Source organism: Panthera pardus, unplaced genomic scaffold, assembly GCF_024362965.1.
Source record: "Panthera pardus isolate Hobbes unplaced genomic scaffold, ASM2436296v1 HiC_scaffold_24, whole genome shotgun sequence".
Classification (NCBI taxonomy): Eukaryota; Metazoa; Chordata; class Mammalia; order Carnivora; family Felidae; genus Panthera; species Panthera pardus.
The window spans coordinates 73237417-73259170 of NW_026526810.1; the positions used below are offsets into that span (position 1 = coordinate 73237417).

Consider the following 21754-nt stretch of genomic DNA (forward strand, 5'->3'; position numbering starts at 1 on the left):
TTTCAAACTTTTGGGCCACAGGTCTCTAGTGACTTCTGAAATTAAAAATCAGTGGGTCATACTGAATTATAACCCAAAGTATAAAATAAAATATCCATGAGTTTCTATTGATACAAACAAGTGATTTAATAAATAAATAAATAGGTACAATAGACAGAACTCCTGTGCAGTAGAATTCCAAATAATTTACATAGGTACTTCTCCCTCAAAGAGATGGAACATAACTTTCCACCCCTTAAATTTAGGCTACATATAATGACTTCCCTCGAAAAAGTACAGTATACAAAGGGGGGAATAAACTTACAGTAGAGAAACCTGACAAAAACTATCTCAGCCAGGTGACCAAGGTCAGTATCAACAGTGATAGATTATGTTGATAGTATGTGCCTTTCACGTGTTGTGATGAAAATATCACTTTACCTCTATGGTCTTCCTCCCCAAAACCCATAACCAGTCTAATCATGAGTAAAACATCAAACAAACCCAACAAAAGGACATTCTATAAAATACCTGACCAGTATTTTTTAAAACTCTCAAGGTCATCGGGGCGCCCGGGTGGTTCAGTTAGTTGAGTCCGACTTCGGCTCAGGTCATGATCTCAGGGTTCATGAAATCAAGCCCCGCATTGGGCTCTGTGCTGACAGTTCGGAGCCTGGAGCCTGCTTCAGATTCTGTGTCTCCTTCGCTCTGCCCCTCCCCTGCTCATTCTCTCTCTCTCTCTCTCAAAAATATATAAAAATTAAAAAATAAAAAAAAAATAAAAAACTGTCAAGGTCATCAAAAACCTGAAAAACTGTCAGCACCAAGAGAACTTTAAGGAGACATGAAGATTAAATATAATGTGGTATCCTAGATAGGGTCCTGGAGCAGAAAAAGGGCATTTGGTAAAAAATAAGGAAATGTGAATAAAGTATAGACTTCAGTTAATAATCATGTACTGTATTGCTATTCATTAATTGTAACATAAGATGTTAATAATAAGGGAAATGGGGTATGGGTATATGGGAACTCTGTACTGTCTTTGCAATTTTTTCTATAAATCTAAAACTGCTCTAAATATATGAATTTAAAAAAAACAGTGTCCCACAACTAGCATTTTTCCTCAATATTTCATTGCAACAGCTTTCAAATACACTACAAAGTTGAAAGAATTGCACAGTGAATTTGTGTATGTTCACCACCAAGATTCTACCATTAACATTTTACTATATTACTTTATCATGTATCTAACCATCTATTGTTTCTCTATCCATCCATTAATTTATCTTAGTTTTTTGGTGCATTTCAAAGTAAACTATAGATATCAATATACTTCTCCCAAATACATGAATATCATTAACTAAAGTATTAGTTTATTTTTATGTAAAATTTATATAAAATACATGAATTTTTCGGGGCGCCTGGGTGGCGCAGTCGGTTAAGCGTCCGACTTCAGCCAGGTCACGATCTCGCAGTCTGTGAGTTCAAGCCCCGCGTCAGGCTCTGGGCTGATGGCCTGGATCCTGGAGCCTGTTTCCGATTCTGTGTCTCCCTCTCTCTCTGCCCCTCCCCCGTTCATGCTCTGTCTCTCTCTGTCCCAAAAATAAATAAAAAACGTTGAAAAAAAAATTTTTAAGTACATGAATTTTTTTAAATGTTTTTTTTTAATTTTTGAGAGAGTTAGAGACAGAGCACAAGAGAGGGAGGGGCAGAGACAGGGAGACACAGAATCCAAAGCAGGCTCCAGGCTCTGAGATATCAGCACAGAGCCCCAGGCAGGGCTCGAACCCATGAACTGTGAGATCATGACTTGAGCTGAAGTCAGGGGCTTAACCAACTGAGCAACCTAGGCACCACTAAATTCATGAATCTTTAATGTACATTTGGTAAGTTTTGAAAAATCCATATATCTTGTGTAACCCAAATACCTCACAACTACATTTTTTATAAAATGTCATAGAAATCACTAGAGTACAATACATATAGTATGGGTAGGTGTTGTTTGGTAAACTTCGTATATACTTGAATCAGATATATATGTACCTGTATGCTGGGTCACAATGTAAAATACATCTCTTACTGTCACAATGAAAAAGTGAAATCACTGGTCTTGTAGGGCAGCTCAGCATGTAATGAAATAATTATTATACAGGATGACAAGTTTTATAAGATACAGTAATGAGTTCAAGGAGAAAATAGCCAGCTCTTTATGGTTAGAAAGAGGGGACTGGGGGACACCTGGGTGGCTCAGTCGGTTAAACATCTGACTCTTGATTTCGGCTCAGTCGTGATCTCACATGTTTGTGGGTTTGAGCCCTGTGTCAGGCTCCCCACCAAGAGTGGGGAGCTTGCTTGGGATTCTCTCTCTCTCTCTCTCTCTCTCTCTCTCCCTCTCTCTGTCTCTCTCTCTCTCCCTCTCTCCCTCTCTCCCCCTCCCTTCCCTGTGCTCGCTAGCGCATGCACACACACTCTCTCTCTCAAAATAAATGAATATACTTGAAAAAAAAAAAAAAGAAAGAGGGGATTGGGATAAGCAGGAAAGGCTTCACTGAAGAAAAAAGGTGATATATTATCATAATAACATTTGCTAACACCTATATAGCACCTAACTGGCAAACACTGTTTTAAGAACATCACATATACTGGGGCGCCTGGGTGGCTCAGTGGGTTAAGTGTCCAACTCTTGATTTTGGTTCAGGTCATGATCCCAGGGTAGTGGGCTCCATGCTGGGCACGGAGCCTGCTTGGGATTCTCTCTGCCCCTCCTCCACTCTCCCCCTCCCGCTCTCTCTCAAAATAAAACAAACTAAAAAAAATGTAAAAATAAAATAAAATGTTAATGTTTAAAATATACACACACACACACACACACACACACACACACACACACACACACACACTAACTCCTCTAATGCTCACAACCCAGAAAGTACTATTGTTATTCCATTTGTACCATGGACTGAGTACTAAAAGATTAGTAACTTGCCCAGGATCACAAAACTAACTGTGAAGCCCCAATGCATACATTTTTACTATTATGCTGTATGAGGACTTTATGTTTTCCTGGTGGAAATTTGCTTCTTAACTTGGAGGATTTTATTTCAATCACTTTTATGGGGGCAAGATTGTTTTTGTCTAATATTATGTGTGTGTGTGTGTGTGTGTGTGTGTGTGTGTGTGTGTGTGTGTGTGTACTAGAATAATCTGGAGCTAGAAAGGATATTAGCCATCATCAAATACCACTTTCATTTCTAGAAACTTCATACTCTACCATTTTCATGCATTGTCATAGTTTGGTATTTCCCAAATTGTGCAGCAGCATTAGAGAAATTGACTTGATTGTTCCCAGAGCTACCTAAAGTTGATTCTTATTTAGTTTAAATGAACACTAATGACACTAATACACTGAGCAAGGCATAGAGGCAATGTGATAAAGAGAGCATTATATTCTAAGTCAGGAGACCCGAATTCAGGACTTCACTCTACATCTCAGATTATCAGTTTTCCCATCTGCAAAATGAAGGGAGTGCACATTGGGGAAGACAGATGTGAGGTGCATATGTTGCCACACCCTGCTTCCTAACCCACAACTGACATTACTAATCATTCAAGGCATCTTTGAACCTGAACAGTTCCAGAATCCTTCCCAACATGGTGCTCAAAGCAGCTAATACAGTTAGTCACAGTTGGCACCCAAGTTGAAATCTATTTGTCATCTTTGGATAGGACAGTTTGTAAAGACTCTTCCAGTTCTAACTCCCAGACTACACCATCAGAAATATGACAGTGATGCCCAATTCAGTATGTATTTCAATCTTTCCAGTCTGTCTTTTCTGTAGGCATTCAGTTTCCATCATATGGGGTCTTGGGACATTGATCTGCTCATATTCTACTACGACTCTACCAGCCTCCCTCATTTTGGCCTTTAGGCATCCTAGCACCCTTTGCATAATGCTTTCCCCAATGAAATTTCCCTTCTTCATTCATCCTTGATTCACACAGGCTCTTGGGCATGGAATCCCCTAACTTCTGGTAATCAAACATCTTCCCCAGCTTTGTGTGTTGCTGAAGGCAGAGTTTTATAAACACAGGAAGTTCATACCTGCTCCCTGGCCACTCCCAGCACTTGTCTAAGCATATTCTTTCCTTACTGCCCTACCTGAGTTTCATAATTATTTGACTTCCCTCCTCCCTCATGATGAGTAACCAGGATAGTTGCTTAAAGCATTCATCTTCTGTTCTCAAACATGTACTTGTCTCTGAGTCTCCACATTGTATATTTTGGCATTGTGTATTTTATAATAGAGTTTACAGTTTTGCTTGGCCACTATTACCACTGTGTAACCCTACAGTTATAAATTGTGTAATTGTTTATGAGCATGCAGGAAAAAAAAAAGATGATGTATTCGAGTCTTTAGATGCCTTCAGCTACTATTTTCAAGACTTGCATCCTAATGACTGTCAATTCAACATGCCCTTGTTTGCCATCCTTGCTCTTGAAGTCAGTGGGAAGGAATGCTGTGCTTGTTAAGGTAGAAACCAATTTGATCTGTTGGTGTATCATCTCAATGTGATCATTTTACATCTCATTTTACCACTTAATGCAACCAAGACATTTAGAGGCAAAGGTTTGGCCATGAGTACCTTTGTGACAATATTTTATTTTCTTCTACCTGGCAGCTGGAATCCAGAGTCTAGGACTGTAATTTCTAACTTTTGTGAAGATTGTTTTAATTTTTTTTAATGTTTCTTTATTTTTGAGATAGACAGAGCGTGAGCCGGGAAGGGGCAGAGAGAGAGGGAGACACAGAATCCAAAGCAGGCTCCAGGCCCTGAGCTGTCAGTACAGAGCCTGATGCAGGGTTTGAACCCACAAACTGTGAGATCATGACCTGAGCCGAAGTTGGATGCTTAACCGGCAGAGCCACCCAGATGCCCTGAAGATTGTTTTAAACTTTGCTAACTTTGCTAAAAGGGACTAAAAGAATGGGTGATAACTTAATTTACTAGTTGCTGGCCATAATTTACTGGCAGTAATTTGTGAGAAGAAAAGCAGCCCTTAATACCAAATGACTAAACAGAGTATGTTGCAATCCCACCTACAGTAGTGAGCCTATCTTCCTGGAAAAGGGAGTGAATGACCACAGCCCTTCCCCCCCACTGGCACAGCTGCCATGTCCCCAGCTGGGTCTAGATAACATCCTGTTCTGCACCCTGAATGAACACAGTAGCCCAGGCTTTGCCAGACTGGGCCTGGCTCTTTCTAGCTCTTAATGTTTGGAATTGTTGTGAGATAACCACCTGTCTGATAGGGTTCAGGAAATGAGATGAACTGGGAGGGCAAAAAATAACACAAAACTTAGTCTAAGAATTATCCCATAATCTGTTGCAACTTTCTCTGTAGAATTATTCCAAATTTTACAAGTTCATTTAAGAACTATTATTAACCTTGGTCTTTTGCACTGAATTTTCAAGGATATTCCAAAATGTGAATATGATACTGGCAGGTGAGTCAGTGAGGTAGTTCTGATACTCATAATGAAAGAAGCACTGGCCAGTTGGCTGAGCGTCCGACTTTGGCTCAGGTCATGATCTCACAGTTTGTGGGTTCAAACCCAGTGTCAGGCTCTGTGCTGACAGCTTAGAGCCTGGAGCCTGCCTTGGATTCTCTGTCTCCCTCTTTCTCTGCTCCTCCCCTGCTTGCGCTCTGGTCTCTCTCTTGAAAATAAATAAACATTAAAACAAGAAAGAGAGAGAGGGAGGGAGGGAGGGAGGGAAGAAAAGAAGAGAAAGGAGCACTAGTCATTGTCAATATTGTGCTCTTTTGCACTGATCATTTCAAAATACAGAATAAGTATAGGAAGAACAAGCACGAGATTCAATACACCTGAGTTAGAAATAAAACTGCAAGCATGAACCCTTGAGTGATAAGGACAAGTTAGCAGGTGTCAGGGATCTGTGCATAAGCTTGACCTCTGAGCTGCACCTCATTTCTGACCCAAAGTAATATAGAGACTATGGGTGTTTAACATCCCTAAACTTCAATTTGCTTGGCCTTAGAATGGGGATAACACAAGTACCTGACTCAGATAATTGTGAGAATAAAGATAATATGTAAATTGCTTGATGTAGGACCTTACATAGGACTTGTTAGAGGGCCTTATGGGGGGACTTTGGCAAAGAGTGGAGATTACTACTATGGCTTCCAACACTGAGGAAAGAAAAGTTCACTCTAGATCTTGTCTCCACTGTCCATAAAATAAAGTTCACATTCCTTAGTGTGACTTCTAAAGCCAACTTTATGTGAGCAGCTCAATTTCCTGCAACTATTATGCTTGCCCCCTGAACTACATCTGCAGTGAACTTTACAAAGCTACCCCTGTTTTCTCTGCCCCACAGTCCCTCATTCTTCAAGATCTTGCTTAAATGCCCCTTCCCTGGGAAGCCATTTCCAACTCTCCCATGATGTTCCCTATCCCTCCCTTCTGTGTACCATAGAAGTATACCTGTCCCCATCACAACTCATCTCCTTGTACTGCTATTACTTGTTTACCTACCTGGGACCTTTGCTAGGGGTAAAAATCAGAAGATCAGAAATCACTACTTCTTAATTTTCCATCAGACAGAACTTTATAGTTCTAGTACAAATACCCTCCACTCTGCCTTTCATGTGCTGAATTTTTGCTCAAGCAATGAGAAATTGCTTATATTCTTCATATCCTTTTGAATATTAGCAGAAGCTGAAGAAAAATAGCCTGGCTGTGTCCTTATAACCTCAACACAGTCGGTAGGATGAAGAAAATCAGACCACAAGTTAGACCTATGTCAACTCTTAACTTGTCCTCTCAGGATGGCTCCAAGTCTGAATCTCCCAAGGAACACATTTCCAGGCAGTACTGGATTACAGAAAGTAAGGGACGGCATTCACTCAGAAGGTCTTATATCAGTGCCATACTCAGCAGTGAGCAGTTCTATCCATTTTGGGAAATCTCCATAATTTTCAACTTCTGAACTTTTTAAGACCTTTCTGCATTTTTACGTGTGTATGACTTGAGTGGTGTGATCAATGTTTCTGTATATATTTACTGTGTTTTTCTATTTCACTTAATGCCAGCAGTTTTGTACTTTAATAAAATGTTCTATTCCCTCTCTCTCTGCCCCTCTTCTGCTTGTGCCCTGTCTCTCTCTCTCAAAAGTAAATAAACATGTTTAAAAAATTTTAAAAATGTTCTAAACATTGCAAAAAAAAAAATCACTGCTTCTTCCTCTTTGTAATCTCTTAGTACTTGACACATAGTTGGCGCCAAAAAAAAAAAAAATGATGAATCAAATGAACAAATAGGAGTAGAAGGACTGTGGAGACTCAAAATTATGTTTTGGAAGATAACTAATGAAAATGTATGTTTAGTTACTTATTAAAACCTCATTTAATTAATAGAAGTAAAGATCAGTATTATCAGATCACATTTTATTTACTTCTGCTTCATATGTAGAACACATTTAATACTATTCTTTGAGGACTGATCTCACCTTTTCGTTGTTCTTTCATCCCTCAGGTTCTAGTTTCAGATACCCCTTGACATAACTTTTGAACTATCCGGAAAAATACTGGCCAGGAAAAATGATAAAATTTTTCCTCATGGTGAATAAACAAGGGCAGACCCGACTTTCTAAATACTATGAACATGTGGAGATTAATAAGCGTACACTTCTGGAAACGGAAGTCATAAGGAGCTGTCTCTCCCGATCCAATGAGCAAGTAAGTTTCTGATTCTCTCTTTTATCTCTGTATTCAACTTGTCAATGGCAGGTCTGTTATTACTGAGTCTCAAGGGCCATCGTTTTCTTTGAACTACATTCTTTCCATAACTATTAGGGAAAATAACAAATGAAGTGACATGAAGACTGAAGCATAGCTCTCTTTATATCCCCTTAAGGAAAATACAAACAAGGAGAACCAGGAAACATCTTGAGTTCTTATTTAGGCCAGCATATTTGTCTCAATGCACTGTGGAAGTGGCAGCTCAAATTTATTCCAGCTAATAGACATATGTTCTTTTTTTTGTTCATATGAATTTAGCCCTTACAACTCTCAGGAGTGCCTCTAGCAGGTGGCTTTCTTTAAGCCAAGGGACGAAGGTCAGATGATTGGTATAGAGGTGAGCACTCGAGACAGACTTGGTGCCAGAGGATGACAATATGATCCTCACGTGAAGTGCAATTTTTTTTCTGCTTATCGTTTTTATAAACTTAACACCAATGTAATACTAGAACTAGTGACTTAAAAACAAAACAAATTTGGGGTGCCTGGGTGGCTCAGTTGGTTAAGTGTCTGATTTCAGTTCAGGTCATGATCTCACGGTTCATAGATTAAGCCCCTCGTCGGGCTCTGTGCTGACAGCTCAAAGCCTGGAACCTCCTTCGGATTCTGTGTCTCCCTTTCTCTCTGCCCCTCCCCTACTCGCACTCTGTCTCCTCTCTCTCTCAAAAAAAAAATAAATAAAAAATAAATAAACTTTAAAAAATAAAATAAAAAAACAACAAATTTGATTGGAACTTGTCTTGTGTTATGATGTAGATGGAGTAAGTGGAAGTTAAAAATTAATAGAAAATAGTAAATCTATCCATTCTGTCAAAATTGAGGTTAAATAAAATCATTAAAATAATAACGAATAGGAATTTTAAAAACTGAGTTCATTTTTACAAAGAAGTTTACTTGGATAATTACTGAATGCAGGTCCTAAACTTTGAGTCCACTGAAAATCACTGAACAAAGTACAGCAAAATCAGAAAGCTTGTTTAAATCGCCCATTAATTTTGCCACTTCTCCGTTTCACAGGGTATGTAGAAAGGCTGCCTGTGGGAACCCCTGCTAAGTCTTAAAATATTAAGGTCCATCTGTGCTCAGAAGTTACATGTTGGAACTGTGTTTCCCTTGGCTTCTAAATTGATTTTCCAGTCTCAACATCTCAGAGTCCTCTTTGAATTACCACTTTGGCCTGCCATGGCACACACCGCCTCATTTAGTTGTCTAAAGGGAACAGAAACTATTAAAGGGCCGTGTTAATAGCCACATACTTTAAGTAAACATAAACAAACTCCAGAAGTATTCCTGTTGAATCTTTCTGCAGAATGCAGGCGCTGCACAATTTCAGGCACTATTTTCACTGATAGGTTACCCTTGGAAATACATGCTTTGGAATGAATATACTGTTACATAATTTTGAAGCATTCTAAATTATTTTAGATTTTAAAAGGAACTCCCTGGGCTTTGGGATAATTAGGCACTGAAGTAACACAATCTCAGCTTAGTTTTTATGTTATCCACAAAGGTACTTCGTTGTTTTGTTGTTGTTGCTGTTTTGTCTTTTTGTTGTTGTTGTTGTTGTTGTTGTTTTATGTCAGAACTCCTGAGAGGCTTTGAAAAATGTTCTTCAGTTCTTTCAACTAGGATGTATTTCTTTGAAAGATCCAACTGAGCAGAAATCACACTGGCTCTACAGTGAACAAAAGCTGCAGAACGGTCCTGTACTTCTTTTATCATAATTTTATTTCTTTTTTTTTTATTTGAGAGAGAAAGAGAAAGGGGGAGGGACAGAGAGAGAGAGAGAGAGAGAGAGAGAGAGAGAGAATCTCAAGCAGGCTCCATGTTCAGCGCACAGCCCGACATGGGGCTTGATCCCACAACCCTCGGATCATGACCTGAGCTGAATTCAAAAGTCAGACGCTCAACTGACTGGGCCACCCAGGTGCCCCTATCCTAATTTTAAATAAGAGCCTCAAATGCCTCCATTTTAGATTCTCAAATGACTCTCCTATGGAAGAAATTTCACAATTAAAACTTACCACTTCATCTCCAGGTACACCAAGAGCAATTCGGGCACCAGAAGCGATTATGCCAGTGCAAAAAGCCATACAGTTCATGTTCAATCACATTTGGTCAAGCACACCCAACAGTCCAAAGAAAGGGCAACAATGTGCTGTTAGCCTGCTGTCCAATTTCTGTCTACCCAGTGCCTTCCCAACACCCTTTGTACAATGGATGTAGTAGAGAGATGAATGGGGAGGGAGTTGTTTTATCCACAAGTCAGTGGTGGTAAACTAGTTATTAACTCCTAGGAAGCAATGTTTACAATGGGAGATTTTGACTATCGTCTGCCCCACAAAAGCCAAGATTTTAAATAATTTATAAAAGAGTCTACATTGATTCTTTTCATGGGTCTAGAAAAAAGAAATCAAGGGGCGCCTGGGTGGCTTGGTCAGTTGGGCGGCCGACTTCGGCTCAGGTCATGATTTCGCGGTCCGTGAGTTCGAGCCCCGCGTCGGGCTCTGGGCTGACAGCTCAGAGCCTGGAGCCTGTTTCGGATTCTGTGTCTCCCTCTCCCTCTGCCCCTCCCCTGTTCATGCTCTGTCTCTCTATGTCTCAAAGATAAATAAACGTTAAAAAAAAAAAAAAATTAAAAAAAAGAAAAAAGAAATCAAGATTTTTCTTGATACATACATGTATGTATGCCGTGTATATTTGGCTGTTCACTGGTTATTAAATAGGACAAAACTAAACCTCTGATTGCTTCCAAAAGAGCCTAGCGGAAATGGAAAGAAGAAAATCTTTGTCATGTTGGCTTATTTTCATGTTGGGGGTACCTTTGCCTGCTGACTTCCACACAGAGCAAAGCAAAGGAATGAGAAGGAGTTCAGGGGGAACCCACGTGGATGCTCAGAGCCTTTTTTTCTAAACCCCTTCTCTGCCTCCCGCTAGAGATGCTTCCATAGTCCCCTGAATATTGTGAAGAGGCAACCAACAAAGATTGTTTAACATTTTTAAATTGTAGATTTCTAGGAATATGTTGACCCAATACTGAAATCAGAACCTAGAAATTATGCATGCCATTTTGAAGAAATACTTGTTGTCAGGGCACCTGGATGGCTCAGTCATTTGAGCGTCCGACTTCAGCTCAGGTCATGATCTCACGGTTTGTGGGTTCAAGTCCTGAGTCAGGCTCTGCTGACAGCTCAGAGCCTGGAGCCTGCTTCAGATTCTGTGTCTCCCTCTCTCTCTGCCCCTCCCGTGCTCATGCTCTGACTCTGTCTCTCAAAAATGAATAAACATTAAAAAAATTAAAAATACTTGTCAACTATAGCAATTAATATCTAATTGTGTTTTTTTCTAGTGCTCTTTCATTGAATTTAAGGATTTTAAGCTGATATATCGACAGTACGCAGCTCTCTTCATTGTGGTTGGAGTTAATGACACTGAGGTAAGATAAGAGAGGAGCCTATGGAAAATGCAAGAAAACTAAGAATAATAGTCTGATTTTTATTCCTCCGTAAATTGATATATTCCTCCCTACTTGCCTACCTAAGAATTATCTTGACTCTTGAAGGATCTTGGTTTCTGTCAAGGTTAGGGAAAGCTGTGTGGAAAAGAAATACCTGGGATTTTTCTTGGATTAGATGAGTAGCTTGTGGGGAAGCACAAAACCACAGAATGCCTTCCTCAACCCTAAGCAATACCAATGTCCTACCATGTTCTTTGTGGCACACTGGGGCAGCTTAGACATGTGTACAGGCCAGTCAGTTGTAGCATTAAATATAGGCTCATATACAAGAAGCCAGAGCAAATGATAAATATGGTTGTGTTGTGATTGAATTTCCTCAGATTTAGTTCACCTTTCTAGAAATGTCAGTCCCAGATCAACAGTACCTGTGGCTATTGAATCCTTGAAAAACTGTTTAAGATCTAAAATACTTGGAAATCTCAAGTTGATTATTTTTTATGTGTGAACCAAACCTTGAGGTAGTTTCCCCATCTTCACAAACAGAAAAGTAGTGGCATGAAGATCCTGAAAAACTGCTTCAGCCGCTTGATGACGAGGTCAGGGAGTAGTGCTCAAAACCCTAAACACTAGACTCGGCCTGGTTTCAGTCCAGCTAAACTCATTATGAACTTAAAATCTTAGAGGTTAAGATTTTTGACACTTCCCCTACCGATAAGCGTCTTTCCAACAAGTGAGTCATAGAACCATTCTGAATATTTTGTCAGTGTCCAATTTCCACATGAGCTATACTAAAACTAATTGTACCCTTCCTTTTTTATTTTAGAATGAGATGGCAATTTATGAATTCATCCATAACTTTGTGGAAGTTTTAGATGAATACTTCAGCCGCGTGGTAAGTCCAAAAACTAAAAAAATGGTTTTTGTCTTCAGCCCAACTTCCCAGAAATAGGTCTATATCAAGAACACATGTTAATATAGAACTTCAATGTGCAAAAGTTAAAACTCAAATGAGGCCACATTTTCTTTACCTTTCCTTCTGGCTCAAAGTGTTACAAACCTATGTGTGCCTTAGATCTTTATAAAGACTTAGTTCTACAAGACTGAGAACCTCTTATGTCTTTCTTTTAATTAAGAGACTTTGCTATTTAATTTATTCTCCCTCTCTCTTTTATTTTTCTTTTGGTTTCCCTCCTAAGGCACCAGGACCCTTTTTAGTTTAGGAATCATTTCTATCCAAACCCTTGCTTTGATGGTCAAAACCAACTCCCCTTAAGGAACACATGAGTTCCTCCCCCAAAACCCCTTTTTAAAAAAATGAAATGAGGGGCACCTGGGTGGCTCAGTTGGTTAAGCATCCGATTTCAGCTCAGGTCATGATCTCGCGGTCCGTGAGTTCGAGCCCCGCGTCGGGCTCTGTGCTGACTGCTCGGAGCCTGGAGCCTGTTTCGGATTCTGTGTCTCCCTCTCTCTGACCCTCCCCCGTTCATGCTCTGTCTCTCTCTGTCTCAAAAATAAATAAACGTTAAAAAAAAAAAAATTTTTTTTTTAAAATAAAAAATAAAAAAATGAAATGAAACAAAACAAAACAAAACCCCAGCTGTATTGAAATATAATTTACATACCCCAAAACTCACCCATTCAAAGCATACAGGCCTTTTTGGGCACCTGGGTGGCTCAGTAGGTAGAGCGTGTGACTCTTGATCTCGAGGTTGTGAGTTTGAGCCCCACGTTGGGTGTAGACACTACTTAGAAATAAAACCTTAAAAAATAAATTAATTAAGTAAAATAAAGTTTATAGGTTTTAGTATTTACATGAGTTGTGCAACCACCACACAGTCAATTTTAGAGTATTTCCTAACCCCAAACAAACACCATACCTATTAGCATTTCCTTCCCAGTGATCCCCCTCCACCTGCTCCAGGTCTACTTTCTATCTCTATAGGTTTGCCTATTCTAGACGTTTCATGTAAATGGAATTGTATAATATGTAGTCTTTTGTGACTGGCTTTTTTTACTTAACATAATGTTTTCAAGATTCATCCATGTTGTAGCAGATATCAGTACTTCTTTCCTTTTTATTGCCAATTAATATTCTGCTGTATAGATATACCACATATTATTTATTCATTCATTAGTTGATGTATATGTGGGTTATTGATACTTTTTGGCTCTTATGAATAATGCAGCTTTGAAAATTTGTGTAAATATTTTTGTGTGGCATCATAGTTTTAGTCTACCTAGGAGTGGGATTGCTAGGTGATGTGGTAATTCTACGTTTAACATGTTGACGCACTGCCAAACTGTTTTCCAAAGTGGCCGCATGATTTAAATTCTCTTTAACAGTGGTTGAGGGTTCTAATTTCTCCATGTTCTTACCAAAGTTTGTTATTATCTGTCTCTTTGATTATAGCCATCCTAGTGGGTATGAAGTGGTATAGAGGCCAATCAATGGTGGTTTTGATTTGCATTCGACTACTGGACAACAAACATTGAGGAGCTTTTCATGTGTTTATTGGCCATTTGTATATCTTCTTTGGAGAAAAAGTCTTCAAATCCTTTGCCCATTTTTCACTTGCACTATTTGTCTTTTTATTGTTGAGTTGTAAGAGTTCTTTCTATATTCAGAATACAAATCTCTTTGAGTGAATTGATTGAATACAAAAACAAATCTATTTGATTGAACTAACTTAATTTGAGTACCTATCAGATATAATTTAAAAATATTTTCTCCCCTTCACTGGCTTTCTTTTCACTTTCTTGATAGTGTTCTTTGAATTACAATAATTTTTAATTTTGATGAAGTTCAATTAATTTATTTTTTCTTTTGTTGCTTATGTTTTTGGTGTTATGTCTAAAAAGGCTTTGGAGCACTGGGTGGCTCAGTTGGTTCAGCGTCTGACTCTTGATTTCACCTCAGGTCATGATCTCACAGTTCCCTAATGTCATGAAGATTTACTTCTGTGTCTTTTATTAACCCATACACAATTTCTTGTCTTCAGGTTTGTTGAAGCAATAAGTCAGGCAACATTTGCCACCATAATGTCTGTCAAAGTGGCTAGCACCATATTCATCTGAAGGGCACTCCTGACAAAGGGACTGATTTTGACATTCTCATCCAACTTACAGTATTTCAGGATGGCCAGTTTAACTTTCTTTCTCTCATGCTTATTCTTCTTGGAAGTGGTGTTTAGACTTCTTCCTTTTCTTAGCACCATACAAAGTCTCAACACAAGATGAAGAGTGGGCTTCTTTTGCAGTTACAGTCAGAGTATATCCATCTTCCAGTTGCTTCCAGCAAAGATCAGTCTCTAATGACCAGGAATTCCTTCCTGATCCTGAATCTTGGCCTTCACATTTTCTGTTGTATTTGAGGGTTCAGCCTCAAGAGTGATGATCTTCTCCATAAGGGTTTTCACGAAAATCTGCATCCTGGTGGTGGTTCCAGATGGCAGATTGGAAAAGCTTGAGTAATTTTTGTATATGCTGTGAAGTGGGGTCTAACTTCATTCTTTTGTATGTGGCTATCCAATTTTCCCAACACCATTGGTTGAAAAGACTGTTCTCCACTGCCCTCTTAGTGAATTGTCTTGCACCCTTGTTAAAAATCAGTTGACCACAAGTGTAAGGATTTACTGGGGCACTTGGGTGGCTCCGTTAGTTGAGCATCTTAGTTTGATTTCAGCTAAGGTCATGATCTCATGGTTCCTGAGATCAAGGCCTGAGTTGGGCTCTGTGCTGACAGTGTGGAGCCTGCTTGGGATTCTCTCTCTCCCTCTCTCTCTGCCCCTCCCCTGCTCATATTCTCTCTCTCTCTCAAAATAAATAAACATTTTTAACAAAAGAGCACATGTTAAAAAAAAAAAAAAAAGAATCAGTGAAGGTGTTTTACTCTGTTCCCATAGGCCTTCCTGAGCCTTAGTTAGATATTCTTGAGAGGTAGTAGTGGCACAAGCTGAGTTTTCAAAGTTGTTATGTTTCTTTCATTTTGCTTTAAAAGTTTTTAATGTTTATTTATTTTTGAGAGAGAGAGACAGAGCATGAGCATGAGCAGGGGAGGAGCAGAGATAGAGAGGGAGACACAGAATCCAAAGCAGGCTCCAGGCTCCGAGCCGGCAGCACAGAGCCCGACGCGGGGCTCGAGCTCACGAACCATGATATCATGACCTGAGCCCAAGTCAGATGCTTAACCGACTGCGCCACCCAGGCGCCCCGGGAACAATTCTATCGCTGCAGAAAGTTATATTGGTCAGTGCTGATTTATGGCATCCTCTCCAAGCAGTCAATACAAACATGGAGTTTAAAGCCAGCCTCAATGGCCCCTGTCTCCTCAAGGCCAGTCTGGAAAGGCCTGACTCCTTGCCATCTTCCAGCTTCAGCACTACTTCCTTCCTAACTAGATGCACTGCCATCCTGCAGGCCACGAGGCAATTGCAAGATCCAACCCCTGAATGAGGAAGTGGCTGACAGTAAGCATTAAGTTAGTGGGTCTCAAATTTAAATATGCATCAGAATCATACAGAAGGCTTGTTAAAACACAGAATTCCTGATTCAACAGTTTGAGGTGGGCCCACAATTTGTATTTTTAGTAAGTTCCCAGGTGATGTTTATGTCGCTGGGAACAACACTTTGAAAACCACTGCACTAAGGCAATGAAGACAGGCTAGTTGATTGTCCCATGCAGAAGGAATTTGCCAAACAATTCTGGTATTAGGAGTTAGGCTGAAGATATAACTTCTTAACATGAGTTTTGCCCTTAGCAGGCTTTAGTGAACTCAATATTACTTATTATGGAGATTTCACTCACTGCCTCAGGAAGAAGCAGCCTAGAAACAGTTTCTTCCAAATCCTTTTATTTAAAAGCAAAATGAAAGAAGGGTGCCAGGGTGGCTCAGTCGGTTAAGCATCTGACTTGGGCTCAGGTCACGATCTCGCGGTCCGTGAGTTCAAGCCCCGCGTCGGGCTCTGGGCTGATGGCTCGGAGCCTGGAGCCTGTTTCCGATTCTGTGTCTCCCTCTCTCTCTGCCCCTCCCCCGTTCATGCTCTGTCTCTCTCTGTCCCAAAAATAAATTAAAAAACGTTGAAAAAAAAAATAAAATAAAAATAAAAATAAAAAAAAAAAAAAGAATTGTTCCGTGCGTGTGTTATCCAGTACAGTAGGCACTAGCCATGTATGGCTTTTCAAAACTTGAAATGTGATTACTGTAAAGGAGGAAGTGAGGAATTTAATTTTAATTCATTTAATTTACCACATGATGCTAGTGGTTACCATAGTAGACAGCACAGCTCTAGCTCCTGCTTAATCCTGACAACACTGTCTTACTTACTTACTTATTTATTTATTTATTTTTGAGAGAGAGAGAGAGAGAGAGAGAGAGAGAGGAAGAGAGAGGGAGGGGCAGACAGAGAGGCAGACAGAGGATACCAAGCAGGCTCCACACCATCAGAGCAGAGCCTGAAGCAGGGCTCAACACAGGGCTCAAACTCAACACAGGGCTCAAATAGTGAGATCATGACCTGAGCCAAAATCAGGAGACTCTTAACTGACTGAGCCACCCAGGCCCCCCTGACTACCACTCTCTTAAGACAGATTGGTTTCCAAGTCAGGGTCTGTGATTCAGAGCTGGCCACGTTCAGCCATTTTAAGGCAACACCTATCAAGAAGAATAACATTTCCCAAAAGAGTAATGTTTTAAACCTGGGATGATAAGAGTGAGTACAAGGGCTATCATTGCTAAGGTTTTTGAAATTATTATTATTATTATTATTATTATTATTATTATTATTATTATTATATTCAGTGACTGAGAATAAATAGCACATTGCTGAATTCTTGCTGTAATTCTGGGAAGAGAGTCAGTGACCACATAAACCACAGAAGTGAAGATTAGAATTTAATGTAAACTGGTGATTACACAGGACTCGGACAGTACTGGGAGATGACTCAGTTTAGGATGACAGTAGCAGAAAGAAGAGAAAAGCAGAGGGAAAAGAATACTATGGGAAAGAAAATAGAATCTGTCCCACTCAAAGAATGCCTTGTCATCTAAGATTTATTTTTAGGTTTGTGAGTTTTAAACATTCTTTCTGAGGCTATTTTTAATCTTAGTTTCCAAATCTTAAATTTGGAGATCAGTCTCATGCTGTCTGGGCTGAAGGAAGCATCTCAGCATCACGTTTCAAAACAAAAAGCCAACCCAGTTAGCTTCAACAGAGGCAGTTTTGCAAGAGAGGACAGTGGCTGTTGAGGTGGGCTCAGCATTTTCAGTCCTTCACTTGACAAACCCAAAGTCCTTCCAGATACAAATTTAACTATGTTTACTTTTTTCTCCCTCTATGACTTTTATTTTAAATGTTTATTTACTTTTGAGAGAGAGAGCATGAGCAGGGGAGGGACAGAGAGAGAGAGAGAGAGAGAGAGAGAGAGAGAGAGAGACAGAAGATCTGAAGAGAGAGCCCAACACAGGGCTCGAACTCCCAAACCATGAGATCACCACCTGAGTGGAAGTTGGATGCTTGACCAACTGAGCCACCCAAGCACCCCAAGTTTTTTATGATATAAACATCTATGATCACTGAAAAAAATTAAAAATACATATAAGCAAAAAGAAAGGGGAGAAGTTCATGAGTAAGTTCATGAACTACTGATAGATACTATTAGGTACATTTCCTTTTAGACTTTATGTATCTGTCTATATCCAACTATATCTGTATCTATCTTTACATATACATATATCCATGGGATAATACTGAATATACCGTGTTGTAACTTGCTTTTATTTAACAATGTCAGTACTTATATATCTGTATCCTCATTTGTGGATCTGCTATAATTTAACTAGTCCCCCCCTTGATAGATACTTTGCTTGTTTTCAATAATTTGCTACTATAAACAACATTACCCTGAACATCCTATCACACATTGTTATGCTGTTATCTAATTATCTCCTTAGGATAAACTTCTAGAAATAAAACTGATGGATTCAAAGGGTATGCATATTATTAAGGCTTTTGATACACATATCAAATTAGCTACACATCATCTGAACAGGTTGAGTTAGTCTAGTCTCTCTACCTTTCAAAGATGAATTGTTCTGGTTGGCAAAATTCCTCTAAACTGCAGCCTGTTTTTCTTCTTAAAGAAAGCACAAGCCCAGACTCCGGGCCTTCCTGCTCTCACGCTTCTATGTACAGAGCTGCGTCCCCCACCTGCTCCCCGGCTTGTGGCCAGGGCAGCTGCTAACTGCTAAGCGCACGTGTCCCAGGGGCTCATTCTCATCCTTGTACTCTTTTCTCTTTTCCAGAGTGAATTAGATGTATCCTTTTTCAAAGCCATGAGCCAGGTTTTCCTCAGTACTTGGCAAAGCACAGGCTAGTCCTGATCAGGTAAGTGCCCTGATTGGGTCAGGAAAACAATTCAGCAGAATCCATTATGCCGATCATCAACAACCGACAAGGAAGTCAGAGGTATGTAGCAGCTTTGCAGAAACAACCCTGCCCTTTTTTACAAAGATAACTCTTGTTATGATTTTTCTATTTTTCAGACATGGCAATACTATGGTAGTAGTTGATAATAACTGATATATAATAGTGTAACTTCTTTTAAGCATATAGAATAGACCTTTCCAGAATCTAAATAACACAGCCAGAAAATGCTTGGTCCTCCTAGAGAGAATGGATTTTCATGGCTCCAGGTATAAATCTCCAGAAATCCCCCATGTGATCAGAATAAGGCCTTCAAGGATGATAAAATGGAGGGTTAAAGAAATTGCCTGACTTGTATCCATTTACTTTTATAGCAGAGAAAGCTCTCCTTTTCTTCACTTTCTTCTCCCTTTTAAATCAAAGCATGCCAGGGTCTCCTCAAATAAATATTATTTGCTTCAAATACTGCAGATCTGTGGATTTCAACAGGGCCCCCTGGGCTTTGTAAGTACTCTGAGAAGCAAGTGGACTTTTTAAGTTAATTTTTACTACAAAAATCTGCATACCATTTGAAAACAATAAATGAAAGAATCCACTGGGAAAACATCACGCTTAAATCTAGAATAGTAACATTAAAATAAATATATATTAATTATAACATGTTTATATATCTATATATCTACATAGATATAGATACATATATCTATACCACACACATATCCATTAGACTAGTATATTTGGGGGAAATGGCCATTTAGCGTTTACTGTTGATAGAAAATGTCATCATGTTGATGACAAATTGGAGGCTGTATCTGGGAGCCTCTTTAAATTGACTGAGAAAATCTGAGTGCCCTCTAGTGGTGAGTGACCTAAATCTACGCTCCCTTTGACCTAGGACACCCAAGACCAGGCCGTGTATTAAGGTGTTATTTTTATTCAGCATGTTACATTCCATTTTAACTAAGCCCTTTAAAGCAACTCACAATAAATCTCTTCCTCTTGTACAGGGGAATAATAAAAATGCCTTTTGATTTAAAAAATCATCAGGAAGATGGCAAAAGCTGTTAAGACACTTCACTAGGAGTACAGAAACCCAAGTTCTGCTTTCAAACCTGCCACCAAACTATATGTGTTGGACAAGACACATAACCCCTTCATTTCAAAATAAGAGAATTAGGCTAGAAGAGCTTTAATTCCCTCTCGGCCTTAGTATTTGATGTTGCCATGACTCTAAGTGAGCTGAGTTACCTTACACCTAGAACAGGAAGAAAGAGTCTAACTGGTCTAGAAGTTCAGAAAATTAAAGTGAGTCAGATATAACAGAGTACGTATTATAGCTGAGCTTGTTGTATTGATGTGTCTTACGTACTAACTACAGGTAGAGACGGGTTTGTCTTTATAACCCTCTGGGGTATAGCCTAGCTCCAAGTCATGAGCTCCACCATTCTTTCTCTTTTCTTTTTTCTTAAAGATTTTATTTTTAAGGAATCTCTACACCCAAAGTCACAACCCTAAGATCAAGAGTCGCATGCTCTTCTGACTAAGCCAGCCAGATGCCCTGAGCTCCAGTATTCTTGTTCAAATTTAATTTCCACACCAAGGCACACAGTTTGTATTCTTTCCCTCTATTTTACTTAGTTTCATTTTTGCCTTCCCTTCCTTTCTACCTTATTTTTTTTTAATTGAAATACAATTAACTTACAAGGTTAGTTGCAGATGTACCTCTAACTAACTGACATTTTACTGGCCTTAGGAATTACTTAGGCATATCCACCTGAAAGATTAGGAATTTTGCATCGGTAAGAGAAGGGAACTAAGCCTTTCCAGACCTGGCAGTGTATGCCTTTGCTCCAGACATAATTTCACATGGACTTCCGGTGGCCTAAAAGTGGAACAGGTAGCAGGGCAGGTAGGATATGAGATACCTGTCTAATATTAACATTTTTAAAAGATTTCCACCCTCAGCCATATGAAAAAAAATGTAATTAAAACCCATGCCTTTAGTCTGCCTCATGCATAGTTTTTTTTTTTTGTAACTATCATGGGTCCAGGGAAGACCGCTACATACCAGTTTCATAACAGTAAGACAAGGGAGCCTGTTGGAGATGCAGCCTCAGTTTCCTGCCCCCTTCTCTGTGCAGGACCATAGGTGTTCTTTATCACCACCCTGGTAGCCTGTAACTAGGAAGCTGCTGAAGCAGCTAGCATTGTTTAGGTCTGCTCTGCCAGGAAAGCTTCCTCAGGCCTTGAAAAGCTGAAAACAAGCAACTTATAATCACTGCAGCCTGGAGCTAGTTCTCCCAACACTCAGAACACCCATCTTTGTGCTTGCTTGGGCTTAAGAAAGCTTTCCTCGTCCGCCCACAGGAAACAGACATGTTTTAAGGCTTGGCTTTGGTGCAGCACCCGGAGGATGGAAGTCAAAACCTCACGGAATTCCCAAGAAGCCCTTTACTTGCAAGCTTTTCCTCCAGAAGCTTTATCACCCTGAAGCACCTTAAGAATGGGGCAGCTTTCCAGAAACCACCTGTTTAGACTTTGAGAAATAAAATGCACCATTTGTATACAAGCCCTAGAATGGGCCTGTTCTAGTAGGACTAACATCACAGAACATGACAGATCATATTTTAAAAAATGACCTAAGCACAAGAAATCAGGACAGAAATTCCGGCTTCTTGAAAACCCTTCCACTAAATGGAAACTGTGTGTTGCATTTAGTGTCAAGAGGGGCAGACTCTTGGGACCAAGCATGTCAGTGACATAAATCATTCACGTGCAGTGCAGAAGTTCCTATACACTCTTCGCGATCTACTCCACCTGCTGGGTTGAAATGTTGGCCAGAGGATTCCTGAGGCCCTGCTTCTTTAGGGAAAGTTTGCCCTATCACTCTAGTAGACTTATTTAAGACTTCCCATTCTGTGAATGAAGATGGTTTTTAGGAATCAACTAATGAGCTTCTCCAGATGTGTTCAGCTATGTAGCCCCAGGTTTGCTGAATTCTCCAGACAAGTGATAATTCAAAGGAGCTGTCTCCACCTGCTTTGGTAAATAGGGAATGGCACCAGTGAACAGTG

At 39.7% G+C, this 21754-nt stretch overlaps 1 protein-coding gene and 1 pseudogene across 4 annotated transcripts in view; one reads left to right on the forward strand and one right to left on the reverse strand.

Moving 5' to 3' along the window:
* The window catches only part of AP4S1 (adaptor related protein complex 4 subunit sigma 1), a 50639-nt gene that overhangs the window by 22844 nt on the left and 6041 nt on the right, over positions 1-21754 (forward strand). For 3 of the 4 annotated variants that reach the window (XM_019428073.2, XM_019428074.2, XM_019428069.2), the window contains exons 2-5: positions 7536-7738; positions 11151-11237; positions 12082-12150; positions 18560-18571. In XM_019428073.2, coding sequence (XP_019283618.1) covers positions 7601-7738; positions 11151-11237; positions 12082-12150; positions 18560-18571 — 306 coding nt within the window. In that variant the 5' untranslated portion in view covers positions 7536-7600. Of the gene's footprint in view, positions 1-7535; positions 7739-11150; positions 11238-12081; positions 12151-18559; positions 18642-21754 lie in introns of all 4 variants that reach the window. The other variant, XM_053889333.1, reaches the window with a different exon arrangement.
* On the reverse strand, positions 14117-15049 carry LOC109254291 (ubiquitin-40S ribosomal protein S27a-like; annotated as a pseudogene).